The sequence below is a fragment of the Gymnoscopelus braueri genome (assembly GCF_963280865.1).
Source record: "Gymnoscopelus braueri genome assembly, chromosome: 7".
NCBI classification, from domain to species: Eukaryota; Metazoa; Chordata; class Actinopteri; order Myctophiformes; family Myctophidae; genus Gymnoscopelus; species Gymnoscopelus braueri.
The window spans coordinates 14,120,755-14,142,507 of NC_137608.1; the positions used below are offsets into that span (position 1 = coordinate 14,120,755).

At 42.4% G+C, this 21,753-nt stretch overlaps 1 protein-coding gene across 1 annotated transcript in view; it reads left to right on the forward strand.

Annotated features, from left to right (window-relative positions):
* Positions 1–21,534, forward strand: part of grin1b (glutamate receptor, ionotropic, N-methyl D-aspartate 1b) — a gene marked incomplete at both ends in the record, with an annotated part of 66,138 nt that extends 44,604 nt beyond the window's left edge. Inside the window, 10 exon segments of the mRNA XM_080433391.1 lie at positions 436–600; positions 1,403–1,521; positions 2,826–2,938; positions 3,619–3,767; positions 4,781–4,938; positions 5,395–5,556; positions 6,722–6,831; positions 7,202–7,347; positions 15,673–15,774; positions 21,469–21,534. Coding sequence (XP_080289517.1) covers positions 436–600; positions 1,403–1,521; positions 2,826–2,938; positions 3,619–3,767; positions 4,781–4,938; positions 5,395–5,556; positions 6,722–6,831; positions 7,202–7,347; positions 15,673–15,774; positions 21,469–21,534 — 1,290 coding nt within the window.
* Between the last annotated feature and the right edge of the window lie 219 nt (positions 21,535–21,753).

A 21,753-nucleotide genomic window follows, 5' to 3' on the forward strand; every position in this document is an offset into this window, starting at 1 on the left:
GGTTGTCAGCTTTGGTGGTGGTTGTCAGCTTTGGTGGTGTTTATCAGCTTGTTGTTTAGAGAGGCGCCTGTAAGTTCAAAACATTATTCTGGCCCTAACCTTACACTGCCAGCTATCTTTCTGTGTCAAAGTTTGTTACTTGACATGCATAATGACATCTCTTCGATATCTTGAGGCTACGGCGACATTAATTTGACTCTTACTCAAAATGGTACACAACCAGAATCTAATGTACTAAAAATAGATCTAACAGCATCCTAATGTCATTTTATAATTTTATAATTATGTTTCCTTTGCTTGATGTTCTGTGTAAAGCACATCGAATTGCCTTGTTGTTGAAATGTACTATACAAATAAAACTGCCTTGCCTTGCCTGATCGTTACTTCTCCATTTGACCTCACTTTTTCCCTCTCCTGTCCTCTCCTCCTCTCCAGGTTAACAACAGTAATAAAAAGGAGTGGAACGGGATGATGGGGGAGTTGCTGGGAGGTCTGGCAGACATGATAGTCGCTCCTCTCACCATCAACAACGAGCGTGCCCAGTACATCGAGTTCTCAAAGCCGTTTAAATACCAAGGACTGACCATTCTGGTCAAAAAGGTACTTTATAGGCTACACACGATATACTCTATACCAAGGGTCTTCAATGTTGTTCAGCCCAAGGACCCCCTAGCTGAAAGAGAGATGAAGCAGGGACCCCCACTACATACTGTATAAAACATTTTATTTTCACAGATTTCATTAACCTTTTCCCGAAAATAGCCGATCTACAAGCTCACAACGCCTCGCAGGGCGTTGTGAGCTTGTAGATCTGCTATTTTTGGTTTAAGTTCTCTTCAGAATAGGGATAATAGGGTTCAAGTGGTTAATGTAAAAAGAAAAATCCAATCACACAATGATTTGGTGGCCCCCCTGTAGTAACTCTGAGGACCCCCTAGGGATCCCGGACCCCCTGCTGAAGACCCCTGCTCTATACTACTGCAATATGGTAATAGTTACATAATCGTTGCTGTCGGGCAGAAACCAAACCACTCCATATTTTAACTTTGTGTGTGTTATTGTAAATTAACGGCCTACTTACTTGATCATACTACAGCACAGCGTCACACAAAGTTGCCTCTACTAGTAGCAGATCTGCAAGCTCGGTTTTGAGCTTGTAGATCTGCTACTTTTTTAGCTGTTTTTGAATTTGAATCCTGAAAAGTAGCAGTTTTGGACATAATTATGAGGTTTCCACCCAACAGAGACGATACTGTATATGGTACAGTACCTTTTTTCTACGACAACGAGCTCTGTGTGTGTGTGTGCGTGCGTGTGTGTGTGTGTGTGTGTGTGTGTGTGTGTGTGTGTGTGTGTGTGTGTGTGTGCGCGTGAATGTGTGTGTGCGTGCGTGTGTGTGCAGGAAATCCCTCGCAGTACGTTGGATTCCTTCATGCAGCCGTTCCAGAGCACACTGTGGCTTCTAGTCGGCCTATCGGTCCATGTGGTGGCGGTGATGCTCTACCTATTAGACCGGTTTAGGTGAGGATATGAGACCACATGTGACATATGAGATCTTGCTATGATATGATATAGATAATATGATAATATATGTGATATGGAATGATAAATGTTATGATATACAGTATGATATAGCATATGATATGAAATATACAGAGTTGCATCACTTTAAAGCCTATTGCATGTGTGTAGTGGGTGGGTAGACAGACATAATTGTTTTTTTTTTCATAAATTAATGCCCTACTTCGTCACACTATAGTGTCACACAAAAGTAGCCAAAATAGCAGATCTACAAGCTCAAAACGCACCGCAATGCAGCTTGTACATCAGCTATTTTTTTCTATTTTGTGTGTGTGTGTCAATCCATAACCATAACATAAGGTTTAATCTTATTGAATACACTGGGCCTCGTTATGTATAGGGGTCTTCTTGCGGTACGGATTGACAATGTAAACACATGTATACTATGACCTCTGAGATGTAGTGGAGTATAAGTAAATGTATTGAAAATTTGAAATACTCCAGTAAAGTAAAAATACATCAAAATGATACTTAAGTACAGTACTTGAGTAAATGTACTTGGTTACTTTACACCACTGGTGAGTACCTATCCCCAGCGATTATTCTCAGGAAGTAATCCCTCATTCACAAACACAAACCTCCATCGATGTACCGCTCCGCTGAGCTCCCGTGATGTCTGTCACACTTTCGTGTCTCACTGAATCCCATCCATGCGGAAACTGATCATGCCTGCAAGTGTTCCTGGTGCAATCAAACTCACCATGACATCATGGGCATTCATTTTCATCGTACTGGGAAATGTCATAGCCGTAATCAACCGCACTGTATAAATGAAACGTATAAATGATCACCTGGGCGCAATCAAACTCACCATGACATAATCTAATTTTCATTGGATTGGGTAATGTCGTATAGCACTAATCAACAGTATAAATGAAAAGTATAAATGAACACCTGGGCATTCTTTGTTGCCTAAGGTAGCATCCGTATTATCCCAAGGGCTGGTACGGGTTTAGCTTGCGCTGATTGGTCAGCTGCTGTTTAATAATCACCCTCTCAGTCCTTTTGTCATCCCCTTGCCCAGGGCAAATAAAGGTGAAGTATATGGTAAGAATATATAGTATGACATGAATGACATGGTAGTCCGACTGGGATTTCCAAACTGGATGGGGAGGGAGTTGGCTGAAAACACTGCCAGCCTTGCCATTATGTGAACCATTAACCAGCTGCTGTATTTTACTGATACCGGTATACGATAATATATGATGTGATAATATGATAAATCCTACATGTGTGTCTTGCAGCCCTTTTGGAAGGTTTAAAGTGAACAGCGAAGAAGAGGAGGAGGATGCTCTGACTCTCTCTTCAGCCATGTGGTTCTCCTGGGGAGTACTGTTGAATTCTGGTATAGGAGAAGGTTGGTCCCCAAGCACTGGGTCATTCTGGGATATGTAGTCTAAAGGCAGCGTTTCTCAAAGTGGCTGATGTGGCACCCTAGGGTGACGTGACGCAAGGCCAGGGGTGCCGCAGAAAACTTTGATAATATTTCGAGTATTAATCAATATCAGAGCTAGCAAGCCACTTCTTATCACCTGACAGGGGGGAGTTTCCCCGGTAGGACGTAGCGCGTGGAAGGAACACGTTATTCCAACCAGTTCCTTTCCCCTCCATCAGGCGCCCCGACTGACCAGGGGGAGGCAGTATAGAGACCAGAATTACTGCATGTTTTTTGTGAGGGTATCTACCCTAGGGGACACGGGGAGAACATGCAAACTCCACACAGAAAGGCCCTTTCGCCAACCCCACCTAGGGTACAGTTTAACCACTTTTAGACCCTCTATTCTTAGTCAAACGGACTTGACTTGCACTGTACTTGGTGTGTTCTTTCTCGATGATCAACAACACCAAATCTCTTCACCAAAAATAGCAGATCTACAAGCTCACAAAGTGTCGCATTGGGACGCCTTGTGAGCTTGTAGTTCTGCTATTTTTGGTGAATGCCCCTACAGAATAGGGATGCTGGGGTTCAAGTGGTTAAACATCAAATATAAATGTATTTTCAATCTGTCCTAATGGAAACGGTGTGTGTGTTGATAGGAGCCCCCAGGAGTTTCTCAGCGAGGATTCTGGGTATGGTGTGGGCGGGGTTTGCTATGATAATCGTAGCGTCCTACACTGCTAACCTCGCAGCCTTCCTGGTGCTGGACCGGCCTGAGGAGCGCATTACCGGCATCAATGACCCCAGGGTAACGCATGGCACGCACGCACGCACTCACATACAGACAATCAATATGTTATCCTACTACAGTACAGTATATAATAAGGAAACCAATGTCAGTCAGTCAGTCAGTCAGTCAGTCAGTCAGTCAGTGACGCCTCTGACGCCTCTGCCCTGCACAGTCAAATAGAAATCACAAACCCTTAAAAACAGAAATAGTCTATGTAAGTTTAATTACACAGTCAGTGGGGCAAACGCAGTCCCCACCAATATTATTTACGATTCTGTGCCTATCGGTACATAACTCGGACGGCGCTGAGTCGACTAGCAGACCATCGGCCGGTCGTCGCGGGCACTCGCGCCTGGAGGCGCTCGGGCGCGACTCCTTGGCCTCAAGGTCTACTGAGTCGGCGCGCCTCCGTCATGGTCCAAAACTATACTTTATTTTAAATAGAACTCACAAAGCCTTAATAACATAAATAGTTTATGTAAGTTTAATTAATTGCAAAACATGACACCTCTTATTCAAAACAGATGGCGAATGCACCTTCTCTTTATAGGGCCTACACAGGTAGTACCACAAACTACCTGCGAGGCCTCTTTGAATTGAATCTCATAGTCAGCAGTCAGTCAGTCACTCATAACCTGTCTGTTCTGCATGGTTCTCCTCATTGGCTTGAGAAATTGATCTGTAATTGCACACGGGCATTGGCCATTAGCATATGCACACAAACACCCAAAATGTAAGCTGTTTATTAGCATTTCTGTGTAAACAATTCAGAGTTCGGCCTATGGGATCTGTCGCCATGGTTACAGCCCCGCCAGCTATGGGATGATCATCTCTAGCCGCTGGCTACACACTGCCGTTGGCTATACACACCGCCTAGTCAACATTAATTTCATCTTCTCTTCTCTTCTCTTCTCTTCTCTTCTCTTCTCTTCTCTTCTCTTCTCTTCTCTTCTCTTCTCTTCTCTTCTCTTCTCTTCTCTTCTCTTCTCTTCTCTTCTCTTCTCTTCTCTTCTCCTCTCCTCTCCTCTTAGCTGCGTAACCCATCAGATAAGTTTATCTATGCCACAGTGAAGCAGAGTTCGGTGGACATTTACTTCAGAAGACAGGTTGAACTCAGCACCATGTACAGACACATGGAGAAGCACAACTATGAGAGTGCAGCTGAAGCCATCCAGGCAGTCCGAGACAAGTAAGAAGCTGATCAATATTACACCTGATTGATCATATGGATATGGAAAGAACTTATTAAAAGACAGAAACCATATACAGACAGAGACAAAGTGTGGAGATGTATGTACTGTATATGACATAACATTTAATGTAAATATATCATATATAATATCATATCATTTATCATCATATAACATAGGCGTTTGTATACTAGATGTCATTTAAACATATACAGTAAATATTTCTTGGCTGACATACAGTAGATGTTTTCAAGAAATGACTTACTGTAAATATATCTTGGCTACTACACATAAATATGTCCTAGATATACACACTAACACCGGGCATACTGTTTTAGTTAGAAGAAATCTACATGGATAATGTAACAAATGAATGAAATGTCAGATTAAATTACCTCTGATATCCTGAAATCAGGAATACTGTACACTCCTCTCCTCTCCTCTCCTCTCTGCAGTAAGCTTCATGCGTTCATCTGGGACAGTGCTGTGTTGGAGTTTGAGGCGTCTCAGAAGTGTGACTTAGTGACGACCGGAGAGTTGTTCTTCAGATCAGGGTTTGGGATAGGAATGCGGAAGGACAGTCCCTGGAAACAGAATGTATCACTGGCCATTCTCAGGTACGAAGAAAATATGTCATATCATGTCTTGAAATATAAAGAAGGAGAACCTGGCATCTAACTGTGCAGAAACAAAGGCAACAAAGGCCTGCATACCGTATATCCTACTGCATCTCCCCTGGCAATTTTTTTTTTTTTTTAAACATTTTTGAAAAATCTGCCCCATACGCTGTTGAGCGGAGTCCCTCAGGGCTCTATGCTAGTGTATGCTAGTGATAGCCGATCTACACGCTGTGAAAGTTTTCCCAGAATACGGAGGCTGGGGTTTAAAGGGATATTTCACTTTCAAAAAAACTTTTGGTCATTTTATCGTCTACTCAGGCCTTTGTGAGCCCCCCAGACAGTTTTTAAGTTGCTCGATTCAGTGTCTAGATATTTGATATTCATTTTATCAGACACGCCCCCTTCCTATACAAACCCATTATAACTTCAAACTCCATTTTTAACATGTTAGATTCATCAAAAACATCCGTCCTTGGTTCTGATGACTCACCCTGCCCTCCTAATACGCGAGGGGGCCGTGTTTTTTTGATTACTTTTTTCATTTATTTTTTATATTTTTTTTGGAAAATGAAAATAAATAAATACAATAAGAATTTTAATAAAATAAATGAAAAAAGTAATCGAAAAAACACGGCCCCCTCGTGTATTAGGAGGGCAGGGTGAGTCACCAGAACCAAGGACGGGTGTTTTTGATGAATCTAACATGTTAAAAATGAGTTTGAAGTTATAATGGGTTTGTATAGGAAGGGGGCGTGTCTGATAAAATGAATATCAAATATCTAAATACTGAATCAAGCAACTTAAAAACTGATTGGGGGGCTCACAAAAGCCTGTGTAGACGATAAAATGACCCAAAGTTTTTTTGATAGTGAAATATCCCTTTAAGTGGTTAAATTATGACATTATTAATCATATATCGTCACTGTCGGGCAAAAACCTTGTATCTACATATTTTAATTTTTTTGGTTTTTTCGTGAATGAATGGCGTTTTGAGCTTGTGGATCTGCTACTTTTGCTGTACCAGTAGATCCTCACCGACGATAAAAAAAATTATGTACCAGAGGGGGGATATCAAAAGCAGAGGCATGGATCCCCCCCAATAATGTTGTGTTGATGTGTCAGAGTTGGAGACATATTGTGCCTCTTTATGCTTTCTGCTCAGTTCTCATGAGAATGGCTTCATGGAGGACCTGGACAAGACCTGGGTTCGATACCAGGAGTGTGACTCCAGGAGCAACGCCCCGGCAACACTCACCTTCGAGAACATGGCTGGTAGGAATCACACTGGAGACTCTCTGTTCTGTGCTGAAACATTTTGAATGTTTTTTAAACGTTTTTAAAAGTTTCGCCTATAATCATATGCCCAAAAACATAGGGATGAGCGGATAAGGTTAAGATACTTTAACTGCATTTATACAACAGCCAGTTCCACGTTCCAACCATGAATTGGAATTGGCCAAAAGGCATTCAGAGCCGTGTCAATAACCATAATAAACGGGTAAATCACTATTAAAAGTGTTACTCTGTGATGCGTTGTGGCCCAGTCCAACTGGCGTTAAGTTGCCTATTGCAACTTTAAACAATGGAATTGTGGAGAGGTGCTAATACTAGGCTACTACTAATATTAGCAATGTTGTCCCAGGTGTGTTCATGCTGGTTGCCGGGGGCATAGTGGCGGGAATCTTCCTCATCTTCATCGAGATCGCCTACAAACGACACAAAGATGCTCGCAGGAAACAGATGCAACTGGCGTTCGCCGCGGTTAACGTCTGGAGGAAGAACCTACAGGTACAGGATTCTACTCTATTCTGCAGGATTCTATTATATTGATCTTTATTATTGAACATTTACAGCACTCTATTGTGCTGTATTCTATTCTTCACTACTCTGCTCTGTTCTATTTAACTCTTGAGCTTTTCAATTTTTTAAAACTATTTTCTTCGATTACATGGGTATTCAAACAGAGGGTCTGTGACCCCTAGGGGGTCTTCAGAGTCACTGCAGGGGAGCCGCTAAATTATGTTTTGGTAGGAAAGTTGTTCTTGTTGTTGTTTTAGAAATACGATTTATTTTAATGAAAATACACATTACATCCAACATAACATATAAGATAAATGGCAAAAAGTGAATAATAATGATAAATGACATAACACTAATTATAGTGTGCCATCAAAGCTGCAGCAGCGTTACTTGCAGACAAGCGTAGTCACTTAAACGCAAAAAAAAACAATGAAATACTTTCAAGCTAGTCTCAAATCTCTCGAGGGTCAACAGACACTGATGAGACAATCAGCTATAGTTGATGAGCTGGCTTTGAAAGCCTCTTATCTAAGTTGCTCTTCAGATTGCACGGAAGAAAAAGCCATTCACTATAGGATTTAATGCATGCCTCTTAGGATTTGCATTTATGCATGCCCGCAGCAAGTGATATGCATAAAATAATGTTTGGGAATGATGAGTGTGTTAATAAACTGAAAACTATTCTGTTGTGGTCGGACCATAACCATAACTCTCGGTATTGATGACATGGCACCCTTGGGCTCCAGCTGGGCAAACAATGTGTTGCGTTGCTGTGTGTGACTGATGGTGCAAGAGCCATGGTGGTTTTAAAACATGGACTAACAGCGCTTGTAAAAGGATGTGGCTCCACATACAGTATAGGGCCGTGCACAGACTTTTGGAAGGGCAGGCTAAACTTTGCATATATCTTCCAGAAATGAAACGGTTTCTGAGATGAACAGGCTTTAACTGTTCTTCCATTTAAAGGGAACTGGTTTGTGTTTGTGTTAACGTTAACGCTCAAGGGCGCCGATACCGTGGGTGCCTCGGGGCTAAAGCACCCAGGAGAAATAATGAGCACCCATCACAAATTCATCACAAAAAAAGAAAAAGAAAAAACCTCCGACATCTACACTTCATGGAGTAATTTTTTTGTACCAAATTAACCGAATTAACCGCATTAAAGTAACAACAAACCCCCAAAAAGGTAACAAACCCGGAAAAAAAACAAAAACAAAAACAAATTTGCACGTGCATTGCGCACCCAGTAGCGCGGACATAAATCGGCGCCCCTGTTAACGCTACAGTGTTTTAGTTAACCACTTAAGCCCTTTATCCCAAATTAGCTAACATAGCTGATCTACAAGGAGAGGAGAGGGAGAGGAGAGGAGAGGAGACTCAGTGGGAATGAAAGTCACTGCATGGCTCACACCACGAGATGGCATACTGTAAGGACACAGTTCTCTCTCTGTCTCTCTCTCTCTATGTGACCTTTTTACCTGTGAAAGAACTACAACCTCCAGCTGAGAGGTGCAGTGAGGTCTGTCAGCGGGACCATGAGTAGAATGACAGAGTGTCTGTAAAGAGGACACAGGTCTTAGTGTTGAAGAGCCTCTGCTCTACAGGGCAGAGGTTTTGCCCAAGGCACACCAAAGTCAAAATCTCAACACACACCTGTATTCAGAGCAAAGATAGCCTAGCTGCAAGCTCACAATTTTCACTTTTTGTGTGAAAATAAATAATAATTAAAATAATAATACAAATAATAATATATACAAAAAATAATAATAATCTTATGCCCAGGGACACCGGGGACGGCAGGTTTTGCGCATGTCAAAGCCAAATGTTAGCCTATTATGACATGCCCATATATTACTGATATACTGTACTGATATAGTACATTAGAAAATAAGTCATTGTGCAGCTGGATGCTGTATATTGCAATAACGCGTGGTTTGCCACAAAATCTCACAGCAACAACAGTGTGCCTCAGCAGCACGCCATTTGGGAATCACTGATGTAGAGGATGAGTTCTCCTTCAGGCACATGGTGTCTCAGTCAGTGAGGTGGAGGAGGAGGGTTATTATGTAAAATGGTAAACAGGACGGGTGCTATGATGCAACCTTTCTTTTTGAGAGCGCTTTCGACTTTGAACGGGGGCCGTTTCATCAGAGTCGCTCTGTTGTTAATGTCTGTGGCTGTGAAGTGACGTCGTCGTGCAGGAGTCACATGGGTCTTGGGGGATATTTCTGGGCATCCAATCATGGGAGCGCTCTAGCAGCTAGAACAGTTTCCCTAACTTTTTATTAGCTCCAGTCGAGACCCAAATGAGTCTGCCCGTGACCCAAACAAACCAAAAAATACATTGCGCATTATTAACCATTTACGGCCATTTAAAGGGCAAGACCACTTTGGGTTGTGTAGTTACTTTGCCATGATGTAACTCCAAAGGTGGACAAGAAATAAAAAATAATTGCTCCAGCGATTAGAAATTGATAATTTAAAATATGCTCCTAATTGACTTACATTGTACGCTGAAACAGCTCTCAAAGTCACTCTTTTAGCACATAAACGAACGCAAACAAAGTTCACTCAGACAATATAGAACATCACCAAACCCAGTACTGTTTTTATTTAATAAAAATGTCGACTTCCTGTTGATTTTGCCATATTAGGAAGAAAACCCGGACTGGATCCATGGATCCGGATCTTCAAATAGTCAAATCAACAGGAAGGTAACATTTTATTTTATATCTTTTTTTAAAACAGTACTGGGTTTGGTGATGTTCTATATTGTCTGAATCACATTTGTTTGCGTTTGTTTATGTGCTAAAAGAGTGACTTTGAGAGCTGTTTCAGCATACAATGTAAGTCAATGAAGAGCATATTTTGAATTATCAATTTCTAATCACTGGAGCAATTATTTTTTATTTCTTGTCCACCTTTGGAGTACATCATGGCAAGGTAACTACACAACCCAAACCATGAAAAAGCCGATCTACAAGTGAGCTTTTAGATCTGCTATTTCCACCATTCCACCATTATTATTTTTTGTAATTTCTGGATATTTTTTTATCTTATTTATGAAATTCTTTTTTAAAGTTTTATTTTTCTCTGAAATATTTAGATTTTTAAAAAACCTTTTGAAATAATAATTGAAAAAAGATTTTAGGAAACTGTATTTTCTTTCATAATACTATTTACTCACGACCCATGAAAATTCAAAATGGGACCACAACCCAAAAAATGTATCCCGACCCACAGTGATCTAGACTTCCAGAGGGTGGACCCAGGTCGCTGAGTGTAATGGAGGTCTATGAAGGCCATGTGGGTTGACCTTGTGCTATCCTGTGGCTGACGAGCTGTAAACAAGTTGAAGCCACATTATTTCTGACAGGGCTTGTTGTCGTTTGGCCGGTAATTCAGGTCTTAACTTGGACTGTTGTACAGAGGAGCAGCTAGGGTTCCATTTGTTGTTGTTCAATTTTCTTAAACAATTTAGGCCAATATACACGAAATACAGCTATAGGGTGACAAAACAAGTGACCACTTGAGCCTTATTTTTAAAATAGTGAAAATAATCAATCTTTAGGCTCACAACGCATCGCAATTGTGAGCTTGTATCGGCTATTTTTTCTATTTGTACAGTATATACTGTGTGTGTGTGTGTGTGTGTGTGTGTGTGTGTGTGTGTGTGTGTGTGTGTGTGTGTGTGTGTGTGTGTGTGTGTGTGTATATATATATGTCACAGGGAAAATGGCATTCCAGGGAAATTGACAGGGGAGCGCTTGTTTTATAGGCACGGGGCGGTGCTGCGAGGCGGGGCTTTGATGCGAGGACGACGACCACAACAACAACATACTAACCAGGAAGCTACGCTAGGGGAACGCTGAAAATAAAATGGATAATATGAGAGAAATACTCAAGTAAAGTACGAATACCTCAAAATTGTACTTGAGTAAATCTACTTTGTTACTTTGCACCACTAGTAAAAGCCTCAGTGGCGCACTTCGATAATCATTGGACTCCCCACCCACTACCACTGGGAGCCGGGGTTTGACTCCAGCTTGGGACATTACTTTTTCAAACAACCGCGGACTACTTTTTTTTCCGCTGATAAAGTATAGTTTTGGACCATGACTGAGGCGCTCCGACTTAGCAGACCTTGAGGCCGAGGAGTCGCGCCCGAGCGCCTCCAGGCGCGAGTGCCCGCGACGACCGGCCGATGGTCTGCTAGTCGACTTAAGCGCCGTCCGAGTTATGTACCGATAGGCACAGAATCGTAAATGATGTTGTGTGGGGACTGCGTTTGCCCCAAGTGCCACTCACTGCACTAACATAGCCCGCCAGGCCCGCCCCCTGGAGTGTGTGTGTGTGTGTGTGTGTGTGTGTGTGTGTGTGTGTGTGTGTGTGTGTGTACACGCGCGCGTGTGCGCATGCGTGTGTGCGTGCTGGTTTGTGCATGCGTGCGTGTGTGGTGTGGGGCTCATGTCTGGCTTGCATTGCCCTCTAGCGTTGATTCTACAGAATTGCATGAGGGGCATGAAAACAAGCGTACCCCTTTCAATTTCCCTGGAATGCCATTTTCCCTGTAACATATATACATATGTATTATATGTATGTTTATTTATTAAAAACAATTATGTTTGCCTATAATAACATGCAACATTTCGTGACTGAGTGTATGATTGCAGATAAGAAGACACGTAGGCGTGGATTGAGACGCACTCAGCAGCGCCAATCTGTAAATAAGTGGAGAAAACATGCATAAAATAACTGAATTTGAGGTTAAATGCAAATACCACTGGTTGGCAATTGCCGTCCCCTGGGACTCCAAATGACGCCCCCTTGCTTCACTGTCCTGCTGCTCGTGTCCCCATTTCTGATCTCCACAAGGCTTCATCCCAGTTATAGTGCTTTTGTCCTTCAGGACTGTGTGTGTGGGGGAGACGCACAATATGCATGCATATTTAACTGTTCAAAAGAAAGATTAGGTTCACATTCGAGGACAAAGACATTGTAGGAGATACCGAGCTGCATCGTGGGTATTATTGTGGCCAGCATGGGCCTGTGGTTTGTTCAGAGGGACCACAGTTCATCATGTATTATGGAGCATGCATATAGACATTACATACATATAGATGAAACATGTATATTTATAAACTCTATTCTACTTACTCTCTTATGTCTTTATGGACCGTAGCAGACACTCATTAACAATGTGCTGCATTGAACCGCAGAAAGCCTCCATACTTTCTTGTGTCATACACTTTTAAACACTTAAATCATGTATATTTTGTTGACTGGAGTCCCCCAGGGCTCTATCTATCCTCGGCCCATCTCCTGTTTTCCATGTATACCAAATCTCTAGCTGATCTGCAAGCTGATCTGCAAGTTCACAAAGCATCGCATTGTGATCTGCTAGAGCTGCTATTTTCGCTGAATTCCTCCTAATACATTACCAATCAATTGGTATCTCCTCTGAAGTCTATTGAATGAATTTTCTATATTTACGATATATATTTTGTCTCATGTGTATTGTTTTATTTAGATGATATCTACACACCCACAGGTCAGGTACACATGTTCAACGTGCGTGTGTGTACGCACACGTGCACACGCACGTCGAGGAGTGCTTCACTCTAGGAGTGCTTCATTGGTTGGATTAAAACGTGTACAGAGGGCGATAGATGGAGCTTTCACTCATTAGCATTTCAAAGCTAGTGGCTAAACAATGCAAACAGCAGCTCCATCGTATCCAGAATCAGCAGAATGTATTTGAATGTTTATTTCATGGTGTTGAGACCTCATTAAGACACTGCTCAGAGAGGGGGACTCTAGAACAAAGGTTCTCAAAGTGGGGTCGGGGGACCCCAAGTGGTCCTTGAGGGGCTTCGAGGGGGCTCCCAGGAAAATGAGGAACAGTTCACTATAAGCCTATTTCACTAGGCCAATGAGAGAATGTATAAGAATGTCTATTCAGATCATAGATTCATATCACTGTGATCTCCACACCAGAACTCTGCAATCTTATCTAAACAACAAAGATCTTCTCTTATGGTTAAGGGGCCCCTGGCAGAAAGATGCTGAGGCAATATGTGTGAATTTGACTTAAAATGTTTGAACAACTGATTTAGGACAGGGTTTCTGCACTGTTTCTGATTATGATGATGTTGATATGTGCACTGTGTAGGCTGAGTGATGGCCGAGTGATTTAAGTCACACCTGGTCTGAGTCAAACTAATTGGACTCTAGAGCTAGGTTAGCCTTGGATCAAGACTATCATATATGTATTTTATCTATTTTGATATTTGCAAATATCAAAATCTATGATGGTCTTGATCCAAGGCTCGAGCTTAGGTGTGACTGCACACCTGTTGTGCATCTAAACAGGATGCATGGAACTAATCGATGCACTGCAGGATATATCTGCCACCAGCCACCTTATAGACTGATGCTCTTTTAATCCGAGTCTTCCATTGCACATTGTTACATCCTGGTTTGTACAACTACGGGTTGGGGCCTAAAAATGAGTCATAATCCTGTTTGTTTGGCCCAAGGAGATTTTGCATTGTTGCATTGCATCAGCCACTTTATTGGTTTTCATCACAATTGTACCGTATTACATTATGTTTATTATTATCATGTTAATTCATTGTGGAATCACAAGCCGCCGTCAGCCGCTGTTTGTTCTGATGGGTCAAAGGTCAAGTCAACATTGGCATTGGGCCGATGAATAATTGGCCAAAATGTTTGAGGTGAAACATCCAACCCACTCATCTTATTTACATACATACCCCTCCCCCCCATTCCCTGTTTGGTTGCATTCACTGCATGTCGAGTGTCACACACACGCACGCACGCACGCACGCACGCACGCACGCACGCACGCACGCACGCACGCACGCACGCACGCACATACACACACTCCCATGATCCCGCTCCTCATCCTTCAGATTGTTGTCCTTATACTTTACTCCTCGTTTCCCCTGTTGTATTGAGCCTCATGTTGCCGTGGCGATGCAGTAAAATGGAGGTCAATCCTTCTGTTTTACTGAACATTCCATCTGAGACTGCAGACACTTTGACTGACACATACTGTACCGTACATACATACACGTATGGTTGCTGTCGGGCAGAAACCTCTTATCTCCATAATTTAACTTTTTGTGTTTTTTCGTAAATTAACGCCCTACTTGATCACACTACAGCGTCACACAAAAGCATCAAAAGTAGCAGATCAATCGCGCCACGTTTCGAGCTTGTAGATCTGCTACTTTTGCAATGTTTTATTTTGAATCCTGAAAAGTAACAGTTTTGGACATATGAGGTTTCCACCCGACAGAGATGATATACAGTACATATATAATTCATTTATATATATGTACATATGTATGTACTCATATACAGAAACACCCTCTGTGAGACCCTGTAGTATGATATAGCATGGGTATACTATTTTATTCAGTAGTACTATTCTGTACTACTGTATAGCACAGTATACTCTCTATGCTATACTATATTATACCACACTGCAATATACACATGGCGATATATACCACCATGTTTTACTGTGACACATGAGGCGTTAGACACGAGACATGCTAGACATGAGACATGCTAGACATTATACAGAGACATGTTAGATATTATACATAAGACAGACTGGAATTATTCATGAGATATGAGGCATGCTAGACTCGTGAGACACTAGACTTTAGACATGCTGACATGAGACATTTCCAGCCATCATACATTCGACATTAGACATGAGACATCCTTGATATTAGAAATGAAATATTTTCCAGCCGTTATACCTGAGGCATCAGACATGAGAGACTTGCTAGACATTATTCATGAGACGTCTTAGCCATTAAGTTGAGAGAGAAGCTGATAAACAGCTAAAAGACACGCACATCCCAGGCCTACTAGGCTGGGTGCTGAATCAAAACAAGTTTAACAGTATATAAAGAATAAAACATCTGCACACCAGTATTGCTACTCCCAAATGCAAGTTTGCTTTGGTAACGTTTCGAGCCACCTAAGAGCCTGGTGGCTCGAAATGTTACGAAAGTAAACTTGCATTTGGGAGCAGCAATACTGGTGTGCAGATTTTTTATTATTTTATACGTCTTAGCCATTATATATCAGGCATTAGACATGAAACATGCCAGACATTACAGATAAGACATTAGACAGCAACAAAAAAATAGTCGACATTATGCTGTGCATTAGACATGAGACATATTAGATATATGAGACATGAGACATGCTAGAAAGCTTTAAGTGAATGGTTGTTAATGTGTGTACACGTATCATTATGGTCTATTTTAGGATAGGAAAAGTGGTAGAGAACAAGCCGAACTGAAACCCTCTTTTAGGTCCATCCCCACGACCTACGACCTCAAGCGACGTAGGGCCTCTGGAGACACAACGGTAAGGAGATGAAGATACACTCCTCATCTTCACCTCTCCTCCTGTTCCTCTACCAGCTTCTGTCTGTCTGTCTGTCTGTCTGTCTGTCTGTCTGTCTGTCTGTAGCTATATACCTATATATCTATCTAGCATCTATCTATCCTCCTCCCCGGTCTGTCCCATCCCTTTTTCATTTCCCTCCCTCTCTCTTATCTCACCTGTCTCTTCTTTTTCTCTCTCCATTTCTCTCCTCCCTCTTCCTTTCCTCTCCTTTCGCCTCTCTCTCCCTCCCTCCCTCTCTCTCCTTCCTCTGCTCTACCATCATCTCTCCTCTCCGCTGTCTCCTTGCTGAGTCATCTCTCAGGTGGACCGAGAAAAAAATTAATCAAAAGAAGAAAGATAAGAGATGATAAATCCAGTAAATATTGGAGGAGGTTTAATACTTTTAGGGTCAAACTGTGTGTGGTTGTTTATCTCCTGTGGACAAGCTGCTATTCTTCAAACCTGTCCTCTCCGCTCCTTTTTTTTGTCTTTTATTTCTAGTTGTGGTTTTTTGTCTGTCTCCTGTCTCATGTTCAGGGTGTCTGTCTGTCACTCCCTCCCCTCTTCTGTCCTTGTCATTCCATTCTCGCTGCCACTTCCTGTCACTCCCTGCCACTTCCTGTCACTCCCTGCCACTTCCGGTCACTCACTGCCACTTCCGGTCACTTCCTGTCACTCCCTGTCACTTCCCGGCACCGCCGACAATCGACAAACACAGCCAACCTTCATGCAGCTGGTGTGGAATACAAAGATGCTTCTGATTACCTCACTAGCTGTCTTAACTAGAAAAACCTTCTCCTCTTCATCTAACCCAGTGGTTTTCAACCTTTTTCATGCCAAGGACCCCTAAATTGTTATACATTTGGCCGCGGACCACCATTTGAAAATGTTTTGTGCCAGGGACCGCCAGAAGCAAAGATATCAGTAAATTTTTGCTTTAAAAAAATATAAATATTCAAAGATATGCACACTTTTTCAAGGTTTTTCAAAAATAGCAGATCTACAAGCTTATAGCGCGGCACTCGGTGCCGCGCTATGAGCTTGTATATCTGCTATTTTTGAATAGCCAAAGCTAAGCGGTTAAAATGAATGTGGCGCTATGTTAACTAATTTCGCTGGGGACCCCCTGGTACTCCCTCAAGGACCACTGGTGGTCCCCGGACCACTGGTTGAAAACCACTGGTCTAACCGATTAGGAACACTTTCTCTTCTTTACCCGCAGGTCGTGCTTTGTGTTTTCTTCTCTAACATGGTGTCATCTGCAGGTTGTCTCAGGGGGAAAGGAGAGTCCTCTCAGGATGATGACATATAGCTGACCCTTCGATGGTCTTCTAATAAGGTGGTTCTCAAACCGGGGCCTAGTAGGGACCCTCAGGGTTCATTGAGGGGGTTCCAAATGGACCCTTTTACAGGTCTATAACTCTGAGAGCGTGTCCATTCGGTTCCATTTGTACTCTCTCAGAGTTGTGGGGTCCTTGAAATTACAAAGACTGAGAACCACTGTTCTAATACTAAAACGCCACAATACGCTCATACAGGCCCGGCGTCCTGGCGACGCCCCCTCAACCGGATCATCTAAGTCAAGACTGCCAGTTAAAAAAACAAACCTTCTGGTACTTTTTAATGAATAGCTTTTCGGCGTCAAGCCTTCCTCAGCGTGTTAAGAAAGTGGTCAGTAGTGTTGTGTGCACCAGGAGGGACTGATAGACAGACAGACATGACAAAGACTTCAGCTGCTGTTGGTAAAAAAAATACATAATATTAAAAAAGTCGCGCACGCCCCCGGTACTTACGCACCCACCCACCCCCACCACCGTTGTCGGCTAGCGCCGGGCCTGCACTCATACATTAGCAACACATTCACGCATTCACTTCTCTCCGGGAGGGTTTGAGTCCCTCTGCTGTCTGTCAGAGTCTGGGAGGGCTCATATCCCTCTGCACTGCAGTCTGGGATGGAACTGCACAGCAAAACATTATTATGTTTTATTGAACTTGTTTCATGTTTAAAATTAAATGATTACTTGGAGGACAGTTTGGCTCAATGGACAAGAACGCTTTTAAAACTGGTCTACTGGCGATGGTTTATGTTTGTCCTTTTGACCCTGAACAGTCAGTATTTTACTAGTGTATCATTTAGTGTTTGTCTCTGTGGGACATGCCGTGTTTTTTGTCTCTGTAGGGCAGACAATATTGTTTTTCTCTGTAGGACAGGCTGTGTGTCTTCCTTGGACAATGTTGTTTGTCTCTGTATAGGACAGACTTTGTCTTTCTAGGACAACGTTGTTTGTCTCTGCAGGACAGAGAGTGTATTTTGTCTCAATCTGCGGGACAGAGTGTTGACAGCGCAACACATTAGCACAGTGTATTACTAACAGTCTGGGGCTATTCTGGCAGTGTTTTGACACAAGGTTTCATTCCAACCAAACACCAAGCTGATTTCACTAATTAGGTTTTAATTAGTGAAATCAGCATGAGGCATACTGTATGAGGAATATTAGACATTTCCAGCCGTTATACCAGATACATTAGACGTGAGATTTTGCTAGACATGTGTCTTTATTAATAATAATAATAATAATAATATCTGAAATGTATATAGCACCTTACCCAAAGACGCTTTACCTTGGGGGAGGGGGGTTAGATTGATAAAATCAATAAAAAAGGTGGAATTATGAGAAGGGGGGGGGGCTGGGGAGAGCCATATTGAAGAGGTGGGAGAGTGGTTTTGAAGGTTTGGGGTCGGGACTTTCAGTGACCATATGGAACCGTCAGGGACCTTCGGCAATCCTACGGGACGACCTCTACCACCATATGGGACCCAGGGAGTTTCAGAGTTGTCTGAAATGATATTACGCCATGTTTCTCTCAGAGAACGAGCTGTGTGTGTGTGTGTGTGTGTGTGTGTGTGTGTGTGTGTGTGTGTGTGTGTGTGTGTGTGTGTGTGTGTGTGTGTGTGTGTGTGTGTGTGTGTGTGTGTGTGTGTGTGTGTGTGTGTGTGTGTGTGTGTGTGTGTGTGCGCGCGCGCGCGCGTATTTACAGCTGAGCTCATGTGAGGGACTCCAAATGTTGATGGACTTTGAAATACAGTTGGTGGGGGTAGTTTGTCGGGGTTGGAATGGAAAGGAGGTGATGGGGAGGGGGGACTCTGACCCATTTTTCTTTGTGACCATCAATCTTTTTTCTTTCTATATGACTGTTTCACTTTGAATGGTGTCTGGCTTCACACACACACACACACACACACACACATACATACACACACGCTCAGTGCCATAAAATGCATAAACAATGTAATATTTTTTCCAGCTTGAGGGTTTGTATCAAAGTGAAACGAAAACGACAGGGTGTGATTTATTATATGTCCATCTGGGTGTCTGCCAACTAAGGTGATGTAAGCACAAAATATATGAGTTATTCACAAAATATACCCAACATAAGCAAGTGAGGAAAAACTCAACACTTCGCTTCAGAAAATGTCAGTTTGCCTGTGTGCTGCGTGCCACACGCCAGTGTGTCTGCCCCAAATTACTCTATACTGGTACAGTAGCCTACTATAAAACTATACGGGTACAGTCTGACATTACACGTTACACCAGTGGTGGACAAAGTACTCAACCCCAGTACTTGATTCAAAGCATAGATGCTCATGTTCCTATATTACTCAACTGCAAGTAAATGTTGGTCAGTAAAATTTGTTTGAGTGAGTTAAAGTACTGGCAGTAGGCCATTTTCCAAAAATATAAGTACTAGTGAAAATAGCAGATCTACAAGCCCACAGCATTGTGAGCTTGCAGATCTGCTATTTTCACTATATTTGAAATAGGGCTTAAGTGGTTAATTCATAATGTCCTTTTTTCCCTTCCTAGAAATGTAGTGGGGACAAAAGTACAATATTTATCTACTGGAGTGAAAGACAGAAGTATCCAACATTAGAAATACTCAAGTAAAGCACAGATACTAAAAAAATATATACGTTAGTACAGTACTCAAGTAAATGTACTTCATTACTGTCCACCATTGCATTACACAATACATATCGTTACTGTCGGGCAGAAACCTCTTCATCTCCATATTTAAACTTTTGGGGGGTTTTCGTATATTAACAGCCTTTGATCGTACTACAGCGTCACACAAAAGCATTAGAAGTAGCAGATCTACAAGCTAAAAACTCGTCGCTTCACACCGCGTTTCGAGCTTGCAGATCTGCTACTTTTGCTTTTTTTTTTTTTTTATCCTGAAAAGTAACAGTTTTGGACATAATGAGGTTTCCACCCGACAGAGACAATTATTCTGGCTCTGCCTGTGTTATCAGACCCATCTCAAACGGGGTTCACACGCCTCCGGTTCCCATTCAAGTCACGTGCACCATGCAGACCCCCCCCTACAAACGGATGAGTTATGCTGTTAAAATGATTAGAAGGAACCACACACTGCTCCTATCTGTAGCTCCCCTGTGGTGTGGACATTTTGTCTCTTTCTTTAGTAAGCACTAACGAAGGTCTTCACAAAGAAATCGGCACAAAATGGCCACCGTTTTCTACAGTAGCCTTGATGAGCGAGGCTGGGCAGCCATCGATCTGCAGGAGTTTTAAGATGGGCTTCAAGCACAGATTCAGAATGGTGGGGAGGAAAAAAAGTACATTCATCTGCACAGACTGTTATGATTATTATCTCTAATATCGTGATGCTTTCTGAGGCCGATGGATGGTGATAGATATGGATGGATAGATAGATGGATAGATGGATAGATGGATAGTTGGATGGAAAGATAGATAGATAGATAGATAGATAGATAGAATAGATGGATTCACTGTCCTCAGGTGTTCATCTCTCAGTGACATCATCACCAGGTTAAAACCTTTCCAGAGACATCCTCATCAGCGAGGTGCTGTTGGTTAATCAGCCTCCTGTCGCCACGGCGACAACACCAGCTCACACACCACACTGCTGGGTGAGCTGGTTACTAGGCAACAGCAGCTCATCGCTGAGCGAGAGAGGAGGTCAGCTGTGAGAATAACTTACATACATATCGTCGCTGTAGGGTGGAAACCTTAATTATGTCCAAAACCGTTCAGTTTTTATTATTATATATAAAATAGATTTAAATTTGTAAATTGTGTGATCTGCGAGCTATTTGAACTTGTAGATAGATATTTTCACTACTTTAGAATGATGAAGTATAGGGCATTAATTTACGAAAAAAAACGTTGAAATGTGGAGATACAACGTTTCTGCCTGACGGCAACGATTTATATAATATATAGACTATAATATAGGAAAATATGAATAAAGATGAAGAGATATATAGTGACACGGTTCAGTATTAGACAGACAACATGTGTTCGGTGGCCATTTTAAGTTCAACAGCCAAAATGAATATGCAAATTTTCAGTTTGGCTTCATGGCCAAGTTTCACTGTTTAGCACATGCAATACACACAGACACTCCTTGACCTTGGCTATGGAATACCATAGGCTACCTCTCTCTCTCTCTGTCTCTCTCTCTAGCTCTCTCTCTCTCTCTCCCCAGTATTAGTTTTACTTCCACCACTCTGAATCTGAGCTTGGTTCGGCCCTACGCGTGTGGGGGAGGGGTATTAAGAGGATGACGATGATGAAGATTATGTCATTCTGTGTTGATGTGTGTATTTTTCTCTCTCAATCTCTTCCACAGCCCTACCCCACTGACATCACCGGCCAGCTCAACCTATCAGATCCGTCCGTCAGCACTGTGGTCTGAGTGAGAACGGTGGATGGATAGAAAGAGAGAGAAGAAGAAGAAAGAAATTATGGAGAGACTATGGGGGAGAAAGAGAGAGAGACAGAGAGAGGATTCTGATAATGAGCCAGAGTCGCTGGTTCCATTGCTGCTAGATTCCTGAGCCACACAAACAAACATACATGCACACGCATCATGGAAACACACACACACACACACACACACACACACACACACACA